Source organism: Adiantum capillus-veneris, chromosome 17 (genome assembly GCF_014529385.1).
Source record: "Adiantum capillus-veneris isolate H3 chromosome 17, ASM1452938v2, whole genome shotgun sequence".
Classification (NCBI taxonomy): Eukaryota; Viridiplantae; Streptophyta; class Polypodiopsida; order Polypodiales; family Pteridaceae; genus Adiantum; species Adiantum capillus-veneris.
The window spans coordinates 101,277,267-101,292,654 of record NC_140947.1 but is presented as its reverse complement, the minus strand read 5'-3'; the positions used below and the strand labels follow the sequence as shown (position 1 = coordinate 101,292,654).

General features: G+C 41.4%; 1 protein-coding gene across 1 annotated transcript; it reads left to right on the top strand.

Moving 5' to 3' along the window:
* The first annotated feature begins 5,879 nt into the window (after window positions 1-5,879).
* Window positions 5,880-6,440, top strand: LOC147437789 (uncharacterized). The gene has a single exon (XM_086486613.1). The coding sequence runs from the start codon at window positions 5,880-5,882 to the stop codon at window positions 6,438-6,440; it is 561 nt and encodes a 186-aa protein (XP_086342739.1).
* Window positions 6,441-15,388: the final 8,948 nt, after the last annotated feature.

The following is a 15,388-nucleotide window of genomic DNA, read 5'->3' as shown; positions in this document are numbered from 1 at the left end:
AGTTGACAGAAGTGACAAATAAACTTCTCACCACCTCTCTGTCCGCTCAAAAGATTCAAGTACAATTAGATGTAGCAAATGCATCACTACAGTATTTGGAACAAAGGATTAATGATCAGGCCACATTGTTGCGGCAGTTAAGAGAAAATCAACCGTGGCCTCGATCAAGGGAACATATGAGGTGTATAAAGCACTTAAAAAGAAAAACAGAGATTCAGAGGTGGAGTTGAAGCTGGAGCAGTCACAATGCAGAGACCTGGCGCTCATGCGGGTCCAAAGAGAGGAGGAGCTCCTTAAAGAGATTACACGATTGAAAAGAGTAAACCAACTCCTCAGAGATGGAAAGCAAGATATACACGAGGAGGCAAGCACTTCAGAGCCTCCCCAAGTGGAAATCCCCTCAGTCTCATTTGTTGACTTTGAGACGCAGTCTACAGCAGAGTCGAGTGGGGAATAAGATTTTCAAATCCAAATTATAGAGGAAGACACAATGCCGATGGTCCAACTGTCAAAGGCTGAGGAAGATGCACTAAAGGAGAAGATTGCCTTGGAGGTAGATGAGAAGTGGAAGGCAGCTATGGATTGGGAGTTGAGAGTTTTACACTCTGTCAACGTCACATAGCTCACTCCCATTCAAATCAATGCTCAATGGCACCAACAATCCCTGCCATACCCTCTCATCACGGTTAAACTCTTACAGGTAAAGGAAAGATTATACCGAGATATGCAAGAAGATGGCGCAGATCAAGACCACCCGAAGTGGCGGCTAAGCTGGTTGAACAAGAATCCAAGATACTTGATTCTGTTCACGAGAGCACCTGCGACCATATAGAAAGATCCAACATTTTGTCATGTACCTCGAGTAAGGACATGGCAAGCACACGAAGCACTGCAGAAGAAGAGGCCAACATGGCTAAACTTTCCCAGGCTGCAAGCTCCCGAGAGAGGTCAAGCAACAGAAGAGTACATGGTGAAAACCCTAACGGGCACCATGACATTCTTCAAATGTCTGCCAGATCTCTCCTGCGCAATGGTTTACAAAATCTGCAGGATGCTACTTACTTGCATACAAGTCTTAATGATCCTGAGCAGACAGAAGCCCCATGCCTCTCATTTTTGGAAGGAAACAAAGGCCTCTGCTATGATCTAAGTGGGCAGCCCTCAAAGGAATTTCTTTATGGATTTTACGTCCGATGCATGTTTCTGTCCTCGCACAATATGCTAGCTTTTGAGGAGGCCTTCTACACGGGCTTTTTCACATGGAGAACAAAGATATTTGCACCTGTGATAAGCAACCTCACAGCCAGATTTGTAGGCTACTCGGCAGTAGAACTCATCCAGTTTTTGCAAGTGCCAGACAAAGAACGCAAAATTAGATATGAAAAAGCACTGGAAGCATTGAAGGACCGCCTCGCTCGCCGTCAACCCGAAGATTACTTCCGCCCATAAAGCTGTGTCAAGGGACGACACAGGTGAGGAGGGGGGGAATGTTAGCAGCAAGCTAATGTGGACACCATTTTTCGGAGTTCTCCTTGTAAAAACAATTATTATTTTGATAAATCAGGAATATTGTAACTCCTGTTTTCTTGATAAACCTTGTAATTAATGAGGCGGGGCTACAAGCTTTCAGATTGTATCGGCCATTCAATTCTCAGCTTTGGTAGAACTCCAGATTATTACTTTTGACCACCCAAAAACCTTGGCTAAGGTATAAAAGCCAATTTTTGTAAGTTTTTTATAAGTTTTTGGATAAGAAATACACAGCGTGAGCTAACAGCGCTCACCCCTCTCCTTCTTGCGCTTCCTACTCCCTCCCCGGTTGTCACATTGCAAATGTGTTTGTTGCATTGCAACCACAGGTAAGAGCTCTACGCATTGACGTAAGCCATTCACCGTATTTCGTAGCTTTTGGCGTCGCCAACCCGCGGCATAATTTCATTATAACTAGGAATTTACACTTTTAAAATGAAAACTAAGCATAGGTGGGGTATTGGGGCATCATTGCTAAGCATTTAGATGCATTCTGGGTCAAAAACGACTAGGTCAAAAATCCACTGCTGTTAATAATCGCGATTTGGGAACTTGACCGAAAGTGGGATTTGAGGCCATAGGCATGTGTGCTTAGGTCTTATAAACTTGTCCTAGAAGTTTCGCTACGTTTGGATGTCATTTGATGCTGTAACGGATGTGATTTGCTTGCCGATGAGCGATTGGCTTTTGGTGATTTCAGTCACTTGAGTGTAGCTTGAGTTAGATGCGAGTTGTTAGTTGTTTTCCGAGAGATTGACAACCTCTTGTAGCCTCTATGCACTAGTCGAGTCAGCTTCGTCCCATGGTTTCAAAAATTAATCGTGGTTCTCGCTGATACTGCAATAAGATAGGATGGTGACGTTAGACATGCGTCCCACATTTATGCTAATCCTATTGCTTCATAGCCTCTTTTCTCTAGAGGATTCCTATGTTGAGCCTAATTATGCTACCTGGCTACAGCATTAAGCATTCTTGATCTCATATTACATATGGGAGAAGTCTTGGTTATGATAATCTTAGTGTGAGTTTATGAGTAATTAGGGCGTAATCATCTCTCTGTATTCTTGAGTTAGCTTGCAAACTTATAGTTGTGAAAGCTTGTAAATTAGTCTAGTATTAAGTATAAGATTAAGGTTATCCTTGTTAAGTTTTCTCATTGGTTGTTGTGGGAATTTTTATACTGCACTTAGTCTCTTCGTTTTTCCGAAAGAACTAATCCTAGTAGTGAGAAATGGCTCCCAAAAGAACTCGGTTTGGTGGTGCTAATGACCGCGAGGCGGGAACTAGCAACATGGTAACCAGCAAAAAGGCGCCAATGAGAGAGGGAAATCCGGCTATCTCAGGAAGCGACATGGAGAAAATTCATGAGGTATAGGATGATTTTATTTTTTTATCTTACATAAATATTGCATTACGATAACATTAGGAATGTCTAAACTCCCCGAAATACGTTGGAAATCCAACTAAGACAACGGCATTAGTACTTTAAAGGTTTTATTTAAATTTAAGTTTGAATTAAATAGGAAAGAAATGCTTTATAGAAAGACTATTTTGAGGTAGGAAAGAATGGTTGTTTGGAAAAACTATCTTAAACAGATTTCATTCATTATTCCAATGTCTACTTAGTCTGAACCCCCTATTGATCACAGGGTGGTAGCTCGCAACATTATCGGCAGGAGATAAATCCACGACTTGCTTTTTATACAGTGGATATGTTTATGGCTTGCTTTTGATACGGTGGATACATGATTTTACCCGGAGAGTTACTCCAAGAATTGCGTGGATCATGGACTGGTTGTATGGGCGGCCAGTTGACAACGGGTGGAGTTAACACTCGTTGGAGGTCCTCACGACTCCAGGACATTCGAATTTTTAATGAAGTATTGTTTGTTGAGTACTTTTTCCTAAGAAAGATATGTTTTGGTGCCAATTTTTCTTGATTGAAGGGAATTGTCTTAAGGAACTTGTGTCGAGGAAATATAAAGAAGGAACCTTAAGTGTTGAACAACAATCTGTTAGTAATAAGGCCACACAAAGACTCTGTGTGAGTGCGGGGTGGAAAATGGGGGCTTGGCTTAGGTTGCCAAAGCCTACGAGACGGGTGGTCCCGATTAGTCGGGAGCTCTGTGCCCTGTGTGATAGAGTACGATATTAGTTATCTTATTACACTAGAGTGGCAGGAACTCGTTGTACGTGTCTTTGAAAGCTACGAAGAAAAAGGCATTGTCATTTCTTCTCCTCCTGGAAGATGAGATTAGGACCGATAGTACGAAGCCATGCTTCCCCTGTGGGGCGGAGCTAGATTACTTTCACTGGTGGCTTGGACTCAACTCACTAAGTGATGAGAGACCATCTACTGTTTTCTTCTTAGCCAATTTTTGTTTGCTTCCGTGTAGGATCTAGAAACCATCAAGTGTCCTCCACTTCCGTCACGGTGAGACGGGGAGGGGACCTCACAGCTGGTATCAGACCTTAGGGTTCAGAGCCTAGGTTAGTTTGGAAAAATTCGTACTGTGTGAAAATTTTAAAAACAAGAAAAATTGGATAGCTAATCCAAGTCTTACTCATTGATATTTCAGGAAGATCCTGTGGTTGAATATCGCAAATTCCAAGTCTTCAAGCTTATTTATGAGAGTGCCTGTCGTTCTCCGAACTATCTTTTTCGTCAGAGCGTGATGGAGCTGCTAATGAAGGCTTACACTCCTCATTCGACTCGGATAGATAAACGCTAGGAGCTCGACTGGAGCAATGAAGGAGGGATCTATTACATCAATGCTTGGAAGTTGGGATGTCTTACCACGGACTTAAAAAAACTACGTTGGGCAGAGGAACTGCGAGTGGTTCAATTGTACTGCTTCTTGGGTACAAACTCGACCATCACTGTTCCCACTTATCATAGAGGCACGGAGAAATCCCTTGAACGAATGGCTATGGGAGATAGTGGTGAAGATAATTTCATATCGAAGGATAAAAAATTTTCCTATTCCTCAAAGCACCCCTAAGAATATGGATCTTGTAATTTACTTTCCGATCTCCAATGAATATAGGAACTATATACCAACCAGTTGGAGGATTGTAGAAATGTGATTACAAGCACCCATTGTTTGTATCACCATATTCCAAGTCAGCCGGCTATGCGGATTCTTTAGATGCCACAGAAATTTGTAATAATGTAGGATGAGATACCCTAAGCCTCTTTTGTAAGACTATCCTTGTAAATATTCACTTTATGAATAAAGAACCAAGTCTTTTGAATTGAGTGTCTTGATCTTGTGTCTATTCTGAAGTTAAATCTTAGTCGTGTGATAAGTCTTTAAATTTGTCAGTTTATTGATCTTGTGAAATCCTATAGGTACCTCCTTCTACTCTTTATATTGTGGTTTAGGAGAAAAAACTTCTTCTCAAGTAAGCGCAACCCCCCAACTTCAAAGGTGAAGGGGTTAACGTGGAACGAGATGCAGAGGTTTGGATCAAGGCCATGGAGGATTATTTTGAAGCTACAGGAACTCATACGCAAAATCCAACTATGCTTGCCATGTTTTGACTTACTAGAGATGCCAAAATATGGTGGAAACAACCTTGTCGAGACTTCGACATTGTTGGATCTTCTCAATCATGGGAAGAAATTAAAATTGTGGTGACTGAACGCTACTTACCACCAGCTCATAGGGCCATCAAAATGAACAAGTTTTTCTCACTCAAGTAGCTATCCTTGACTGTAGAGGAGTATTACTCCAAGTTTGTAACTCTGAAGAGATATGCGCCAAATATGCCTCATTGAACCATTGAACAGTAGATTGGAAGCTCTTAGACCAACAACATTGCAAGATGCTTTGTTAAGAGCCAAGCCGTTAGCTGTGGAGATCATGAAAGCTGCTCAGGGTACAAGAAATTACTTAGCCAAGAGGGCCAAACCGAATAATTGGGATAATAGGCCGGCAAACCTTGCTTATCAGAATCGTCCCGTAGTAGCTACTTCAATTGCTACCAAATTTCCCAATGTGCACTGCTATGAATGCCAAGAGTACGGCCATTACAGAAGAAAATGTCCCAAGGACTCGTGCATCTGGTGCAAATGCAGTACCTCTCAGTGCCAACAGAAGAGGTCAACCGAATAATCACCGAGGGCGAGGAAGAGGAGGTAGAGGACGAGGACATGGTGCAGTTGCTAGGGCAAATGCTTCAATTAGACAACCGACTGTAGGAGATGAAGCACAAAACGGCAGTGCTTCATGCTGCCATAGATAATCCTGGTGCTCGCCAGCAGTTCACCGTAATTCAAGCTCCTAGAACGTGCCAAGGTGATAAAGTTGAATTCCTCATAGATTGTGGAAGTATCTCCTAGATGCATGAGAAAGTTAAAGCTAAGCCAGTATCCTGCAAGTAGACTAGTAGTAGAACTAGCTAATGGGAAGGAAGTATTATCTCAATATTCCGCAAGCTTGATAGATTTTAAATTAGGGGGTTATGCTACTTCCGTGCAGTTCCGTACTTTACCTTTAGGAATTTATGATAGAATTTTAGGAATGGATTGGTTGAAAAAGAACCAAGCCCATATTCATTGTGCTCAAGGATACTTTACGTTCATAGATAACCTCGGGAATGAAGTTCTAGTTCAAGGGAAAAATGGGATGCCCAAGGTTCATTTAGTTAAAGCGAGTAGACTTCTAAAGGGACTTAAGAAGGGACAAAAAATTTACGGTGTGAAGCTTAACAAGGTGGAACAATCAGATTCAAACTTTCACCCAGAATGGTTGAAAGAATATTTCGATGTTTTTCCAGAAGATTTGACCAATCTTCCACCGTATCGTGAGGTAGACCATGAAATAGAAACTATACCAGGGTGTGAACCTGTTTCTAAGAGGCCGTACAAGATGTCGTTACCAAAAGCTATAGAACTTAAGGAATAGCTTAGGCAACTAATAGAGCAAGGGTTCATTAGACCTAGTACTTCTCCTTGGGATGCACCAGTTCTTTTTCAAAAGAAGAAGGATGGATCTTTGCGGCTATGCATAGATTATCGTGGACTTAACCAAGTGATTGTCAAGAACAAGTATCCAATTCTGAGAATTGCTGAATTGTTGGATAGACTCCATGGATCCAAGATCTTTTCAAAGATTGATCTTTGATCAGGATATTATTAGATCAGAATCAAAGAATTAGACATACTGAAGACAGCTTTTAATACTAGGTATGGGCATTATGAATTCACAGTTATGTCCTTTGTTCTTACAAATGCACCTGCAAGCTTCAATCGACTAATGCAGGATATCTTTAAACATTACTTGGATGACTTTGTCCTAATCTTTTTTTATGATATTTTGGTGTACTCTAAAGATGAAGCAGAGCATGAAGAACATGTCCGGAAGTGTTGGAAATTCTATCAGCATCAGCTTTATGCTAAGGAAAGCAATTGTACTTTTTATACTCCCCAAGTTAGCTATTTAGGTTTCATTATATCCGTCGATGGAATTTTAGTTGATCCTGAGAAGATCAAGGATATAGTGGATTGGCCTTAGCCTTTCTTCTGTCAATAAAGTTAGAGGATTTCTTGGAATTACAAGGTGGTACAGAATTTTTGTCAGAGATTATGCTAATATTGCAGCACCTTTGACAGGACTTCTGAAGAAAGGAATGCGAATCGATTGGAAAGCAGGCCATGAAGCTAGTTTGGCAGATTTAAGAAGAAATTTAGTATCTTCTCCTGTTTTAAAGCTTCCAAATTTCAGTAAGGATTTTGAAGTTGTGACCGACGCTAGCAGTCTTGCCTTAGGAGGAGTTCTTACTCAAGAAGGGAGACTAGTAGCTTTTACCTCTCGCAAGCTCAGAGATCATGAGAAAAATTATCCAACTCACGATCTAGAACTTCTCGCTGTCATCCATGCATTGAAGCTATGGAGACATTATCTTTTGAGTCGCAAATTTCAGCTTGTTACCGACCACAAGAGCTTAAAGTGTATCTTTACACAACCCAACCTCAACATGAGACAGAGGAGGTGGATTGAACTTCTTCAAGAGTACGATTTTGATATCAAGTACTGACCTGGGAAGGACAATGTAGTTGCACATGGACTCAGTCGTAAGTCTTTTCTTAATGCTATCTCCATACCCAATAATCCTATTCTGGAAAGGATTAGAGAATCTTCTTTGAATGATCCAGAGTATCAGCAACTGTTAGCACAGATTCAACAAGGCAAAGGATCTAAAGTAACTTCTAGACCGGCTAAAGACTATTCTCTTCAAGGGGAATTTCTTTATCTTGGTCAAAGACTTTATGTACCTAAGGATCCAACACTAAAGAAAAAAAAATTATTTGAGGCTCATGATAGCCCAACTTCTGGACACCCAGGGTATGCAAAGACCTTGAATGCAGTCAGAAGAAGTTATTTTTGGCTAGCAATGAAAGGTGATGTTCTTCGTTACGTAAAGCAGTGTTTATCTTGTCAGCAAATTAAAGCTAAACGAATCAAGCTTACCGGGCAACTCAAACCTCTTGATATACCTCAAATGAAATGGGAGTGTATCAGTATGGATTTTATCACCGGATTACCTTTTGTCGGAGGGTATGATTCTGTATTTGTGGTTGTTGATATGCTCACTATGGTGGCTCACTTGATACCTGTCAAGACAACCTACAGTGCTTCTGACATCAATAGGGCTTTCATCAAGAAAATCTTTAGACTTCAAGGGTTACCAAGAAGAATCGTCACAGTGATAGAGATGTGAAGTTTACTTTGAAGTTTTGGACTTCTCTTTTTCAAGAAATTGGAACTCAGCTATGCTTTAGTACAACATATCATCCTCATACCAACGGGCAGACTGAAAGGGTAAACCAAGTAATCGAGGATGCTCTTAAAGCTTACTGTTCAGCCAAGGAAATGGATTCAATATCTTCCTTTAGTAGAGTATGCTTATGATTCTTTCAATCATAGAAGCATAGGATTGTCACCATTCAAGGCACTCTATGGACAAGAGTGTATAGCTCCACTGAACTTTTTTTATCCAACTATTAAAGTGGAGGCCTCAAAGCAAATGTTAGAATACATGGAATCTTAGACTAAAGCAATTTGCAACAAGGATATTCAAGCAGCTCAAGACATACAGAAGCAATATGCAGACAAGAAGAGATCTGAAAGAACTTTTAAGTTAGGGGATAAGATATTTCTCAATGTTAAACCCAAGCGAAGTAATCTATCCTTGGGAAAATTCAAGAAGCTTTATGAGATTGTAAAGGTTGTAAGTGACCAATTTTACAAGTTGCAGTTACCCTCACACCTTAAAGTTCATGACGTTTTTGACGCGACTTTGCTTAAACCCTATATTCCCAATCCCGATCATCTTGTAGATGTAGAACAAGTCATTATTCCTACTCAAAGCATTCTCAAGTTACAACCTGATTACATCCTTGGGACGCGGGAAAGAAAACTAAGGAATACGAACATCATCGAACATCTAGTCAAGTGGAAGGATTTTCCAGAAGAAGACGCAACGTGGGAAGATCAACTAATACTTCAGAGGGATTACCGAGACTAACCCTTGAGATGAGGGCATATCAATTCTTTCACGTTGGGTAGAATGTAAGGTCTCCATCCTTCTTGCAAAAAGAATCCCTATGTAAAGTTTTGGATCCAAGTTTTTGAATGGCAAAGTTGCTATTTTTAGCAGTTTTAGTGATCAGATATCGTTTTCGTATTGAAAATCTTGTAGAACTTTTAATTCTGATCAAAGTCATGTTTTGTAAAATTTTTCCATAAATAGTTTTTGACCACCGGTATGGTCTAGGATCGATCGACTCGTCAAATTGTGCACCGACCCAGATTTCCTTAAAAATAGAATCCGAACACCGAAAGCTGCTATTTATGGCAGGTAGTCGTATCTGTTACCTGCAGGTCTGTCTTGAGTTAGCAAGTTTTGTAATTGAATTTGGGTTAGTATAAGTCTATTAGCCTAAGGTTAGCATTTTTCTAAGGTATGTATGGCATGAATGTGGATGTGCATGCATAGGTATGCATGGGCATGGATGTGCATGCATGGTCATGGGTATGCATGGGCATGTGTCCCCATCATGTATGGCCATGGATCATGTGCATAGCTAGTCTTGTAACAAGTGTTAGGTTAGTCATGGAGAGTGGAATTGGAGCTGATCTCTTGAGATAGCTAATTCCAGTGTTGAAGGATTTCAGCTACTAGTGTGGGAAGATTTCAGATAGCAGACTGGACAGAAATCAGAGACTAGACTGAAATGTGGATACTGAAATAAGAATCAGACTTATAGACTGGAATAAGGTTCAGATTCAGATTCAGATTCAGAAGACTGGACAAGAAGTAAGTATCATTGAAATATATGCCATGATTGAAATTACAGATCAAGATTACAGCGAATATGATTAGAGAGGGAAAGTACAGCCGACAATACTGCCACTGATGGTCAAGTACAATGATAGCCCAAAGCGCTAATACAAGTGATAACAATTGCCAACCCGATAATAATGTAATGGGCCCTATTTATACACTTCGGGTTTACTGTAGTAATTACTCTAGTAATTACTAAGTAATTTGCTGCCCATCTTTTAAGAGCATGTTCCCACATGGTGATTATTCAGCCGTCTACATCCTTCCCTTCTTTCTTGAATTTTGGCAAGATTCCAAAATTTCTAAAAAATTCCCATGTCTGATTCTGATGTGAGACTGAAAAATCCATCGTCTGGTTATGATGTTGGGATGCCAGCTTGACCACATAGAGAATGTGGCTGTAGTGAAGAAACCTCGGAGCTCGGCGATGGCGAATGGTTGACAGGAGGAAAGCGTCGCGCAGGAGATTTATGGGGAAAAATGCTAACTCTCCTGACTGTTATACGTGTTCGCGCAATAAAAGCTCCACCACTCGCCGCTCCTAGACTTGTGTGCGTCGTTGCTGTCGTGGCAGACATGCATTGGACAAGACTGCGACCCATCCTTGTAATAATTACCACTGGCGTGCCATTTGACCATTGGGCGCTTAAAATTTGGAAAGTGTATCCATACTGGTACTGAACTGATTCCCAGTCTGGTGCGACCATACTGGTACTGATTCTAAGATCAGACTGATCTGGTCCTTATGTTACTGGTTCTGAAACTGGAACTGGTTGCACATGAAAGATTCCAAAAATATCTGATTCCGGTATCTCTTGATTAGCAACCTCTAGTTCCTTAGTTCCTTGTTCTAACCCAATTTCTCTGGTCTCTGGATAATAGAGCTTGATCTTTGCTCCATTATACACTCCCGACAACATCAGTCCAGATAAATCTTTCAATTTGACTGTGCCATTCGAGAAGACCCAATCGACCTCAAAAGGTCCTGCCCAGGCAATCTTCAAATTCGGCTTCTTTGGACCCAATCTAGACTGATATAGAAGCACTAAGTCTCCTTTCTGGAATTCTCGAACTTTAATTCGACGATCATGCGAGTGCTTCCTTCGTTGTTGAACAATTTCTTGTTCCAATATAGCCCTTTGCCTGAGTTCATCTAACTGCATCAGTTCATCCAGCCTGTTCTTAAGATTACGGTTGAAGCCTAATCCATACTTCACAGCCATTCTCAGACTGGGGATTACAAACTCCATAGGAACCACAACTTCAGTACCATACACCATTCTGAATGGTGTCATTCCAGTAGCTACCTTATAAGCTGTCCTATAAGCCCATAGAGCAGTCTGAAGCTTCAAATCCCACTAGTTTGGTTTCTTTTGCACCACCTTAGTGAGAATAGTCTTTATTGTCTTGTTGCTACTTTCAACCTGTCCATTGCATCTAGGATAGTAAGGAGTAGATTTCCGATGCTTGACTGAAAGCATATCCAATAGGATTTCCATAGTATCATTGATAAAATGTGTTCCTTGATTGGTCACAATTTCTACTGGACATCCATATAAGCAGACAATATTCTCAAACAGAAACCTTGCAGTTGACTTGGCTGTGTTGTCAGGAAGAGCCTTAGCTTCAACCCACTTGGTAACATAACAAGTAGCCATCACGATGTACTTGTTCTTCCTGGGAGTCACCTTCTTAAAAGGTCCAATAAAATACAGTCCCCATTTCATGAATACTCCCAATGGTTGTATTGGCATTAAAGGAGTCATGTCTGCAGCTGTTGGTCGGCCCATTCTCTGGCATATGTCACAAGTTTTACAAAAACTTCTGACATCAGCAATCAGTGTTTTCCACCACAGACCTGCTTGTAGAATCTTCTTGTAGGTCACTTCGTTGGAAAAGTGTCCACCAGACGCACCATTATGCGCTTCTGAAATCACTTGCATTCTTCCTTCCATAGGGACACATCGTCGAAGTATACCATCCACACCTAGTCGATAAAGTACTCCTCCGATGATGGTAAATTTCAAGCTTTTTATGATTAGAGCTTTCTTTTGATTCTCTTTCCAATCCTCTGGAAAGGCACCTTGGGAAAGGAATTGATAAACATCATACCACTCAGGATCCACTGATTCTTCTGCTTCTAACTGAAATAAATCAGCATCCACTGGCTCATCTCTCATAGGTGTTTCTGAATATCCCTCCGTACTTCTGGAAAGAAAGTCAGCTGCACAGTGGTTTCGGCCAGGCTTATGGAAAATTCTGAATTCAAATTCCATAAGGAACATCATCCATCGTATCAGCCTGCCTTGAATAATAACTTTGTTAATCAGAAACAGAAGAGCTTGATGATCCACATAAAAATGGAATAACTTCCCCAATAGGTGATGCCTGAACTTTGTAGCGCTAAAAACCATTCCGAGAGCTTCTCTTTCAGTAGTCGTATAGCCTTGTTCAGCCTGACTGAATCTACGACTAGCAAAATAGACTGGATAGTCTGTTCTGCCATCTAGCTGAGTTAATATTGCCCCCATTGCCAATCCGGAAGCATCTACATGTACATGAAAAATAATATCCCAATTCGGTTGCCTAAGGACTGGTTTATTGGTAATGGCTTTTTCCAAATTTTGGAAACTCTCCTCACACTCAGCAGTCCAGTTGAACTTACTGGTCTTCTTTGTAAGCTCATATAGTGGTAATGCTTGAGAAGCAAACTTGGTAACTCAACTCTGAAGCAGTTATGGGTGCTTTAGCTTGCTGGACACACTGTATTTTGTCATTGGCCATCTCTATTCCATTGCGGGAAACCACATGTCCCAGTAGCTGTCCCTTCCAGACCAGAAATACAGATTTGAATGGATTCAAACAAATCCTCTTCTCCTGACAGCGTTTAAAACCATCTCTAGGAATAGAAGGTGTTGTTCCTCATCTGAATAGACAGTGAAGTCATCCATGAAAATGGCGAGGAACCGATGAAGAAATTCATTAAACATCTCCATCATACACCGCTGAAAAGTAGCTGGTGCATTGCACAGGCCAAAGGACATCACCAGATACATGAATTCTCCCCACTCAATTATGATGAAAGTTGGCCCTATCTTTAGGAGCGATCTGTAACTGGTTATAGCCGCTATAACCATCCATGAAGCTATACATCTCATATCCTGCGATCTCATCAAGCAACATATCAGTAAAAGGTAAGGGAAATGGATCCTTAATAGTCTGGGCATTTAGTTTCTTATAGTCGACACAAACTCTTAATTTGCCATTCTTCTTAGGAACGACGACTATGGGAAATAACCAATCACTGCTTGCAACTTCCGTAATGAACCCAGCCTTGAGAAGATTATCAATCTCCTCATTGACCTTCTTTGCATAGTTGGGGTTCATCCGGTATCTTTGCAATCTTACTGGCCTAGCATCCGGTTTCAGAGGTATTCGGTGCTGACAGACTTCAGGATCTACTCCCTTCAAATCTGTATGTTCCCAGGCAAACACATCTTTATAGTTCTGGAACATTTTCCGTGCCTTTTCCTTTATTGCCGGTTTGAGGTGCTTGTTGACTTTGATTATTCTGGGATTTTCCTCTGATCCCAGGTTCCAATCCTCTACTTCCTGATCATCTGGAAGCAACGAGTTTGGTCCGCCTCCTTTTCGTTTGGTCGATTCTTCAACGTAGTCCCAAGAAGATCCATTCATTTTTGAATCATTATTCTGATCCAGTGGGTACTCTTCAGAACATACTGGTTCTTCCATTATACCAGTATCAACTGGTTCCTCCATTCTTCCAGTTAGCTGAACTGTTCTTTCCCCTGCATTGACTTCAGTAAACTGATCAGGGAATAGTGTCTTTTGCTTGTCAGCTTGCTCTTTGTTTAGCAGGACTGCATTCAAATCGATTTCTGCCAACGGAAATATGTTCATAGCTGCTAGCATTTCCTCAATTTTCTTGGCTCTGTATTTCTGACGCAACTCCTTCGGCCTCAATTCCTTTTTCCAGCTCCTGGTGTTGTTGGTCTGGATTTTGATTCTGCCACTGGCCCCTTCTATGGTCAAAGTTTGGTTTGCATAGTCATGAACAGCATGTGCTATTCTTAACCATGGGCGGCCTAGTAGCATTCCATATGCTCCCTGCACATCCAAGACTAGGAAACTGGTTTTGAATTTCTCCCTCCCAACTCTTATCTGCATGTTTTCAATCATACCCGTAGCCTGTACGACTCGATGATCTGCCATTCTTACTTTGAATGGTGCTAGTTTCATGTTAGTGATACCCATTCTTTGCTGAAGATGGGCTCCCATTATGTTGACTCCTGCTCCTCCATCCACTATGACGCTTGAGAGAGGTTCCCACTGCTTCCTAACCTTGTAGTCTACCTGAATAAGTGGAACTTCATCATCCCGGACAGTCGTCAGGTCCACTGTTCTGGCCTCTGCCTCAGTCTTCCTACGTTGTCTGATAAAGTTGGCCACCTCAGGCAAGGTCTTTCTTATATCCTCCGGCTCTACAGTCAGCTTTTGGATTCTATCACAAATTTTCACATGAATTTCCTCTCACTCTTGGTCAGACTGATTGTCAGAGCTTGAAGAACTAGTGTCTTCACACTGCCATTCTTCTTTAGCAGTACTTCTACTCTTTCCATCCACTCCCATTTCATCAGCTAGTCCATGTACTACAGCCAACATGGTCTCTGTCATGGCCGGTACTGACTGATCTTTATTAGTCAATTGGGTTGGTATCTTCTGAATGACTCTAGCTTTGAAACTTTTTGGCTTCTCTGGCAGCTTCTTAGCTAAATCCTCTGTGATTTTAGCTGCTAGTTCCCGCTGCTCTTGCCACTCATCTTCCACCTTTTCTTTACCTTTGGCCTTCCAAACTTCCATTTGTTGAGCCCACTTGCTGCTGTTAGGATTGATTGGTACTTCTGAAATGTTTGGAATTTCTTCAATGATTACTCCCTTGATCCTAGTAACCACCTTGACTGGGACTGGCTCTGGTGTCTTAGCCTCAGTAGCATTCGTTACTGGTGCATCTGGACATTGGGCTGCAAAATGACCATACTTCCCACAGGTATAGCAATTCATGCTCCTGGTATGGAAGTTTCCTCTTCCTCTTCCCCTGCCCATTCCTAGTTGGTATCTGCCACGTCCTTGACTAGTACCATTGGTACCTAGTCTTTCCTCTTGAGCTACTTTGATTGGTTCTACCTTCAGTGGTTCAGTGTAGGCAACTACTGATAGATCCTTTCCTTTCTTAAAATCGTGAATTCTGATGCCACAATTATTCCATAGGTGACCAAAGGCCTTGCAGTAGGTACATTGTGGACATTCAGTGGAGATGTGGTCCTTGGATTTACATCTTGAACACCAAGTCTCCATCTTTCGGACCGGCTGTCTTGTTTGGCTAATTTTTGCAATCTGCCTAGCCATTTCTTCAATCTTCTTGGTCCATGATCCCTTCTTTGATTTCTCCTTTGTTCGTTCATTGGAGCTACTCTCAGAGATGTTG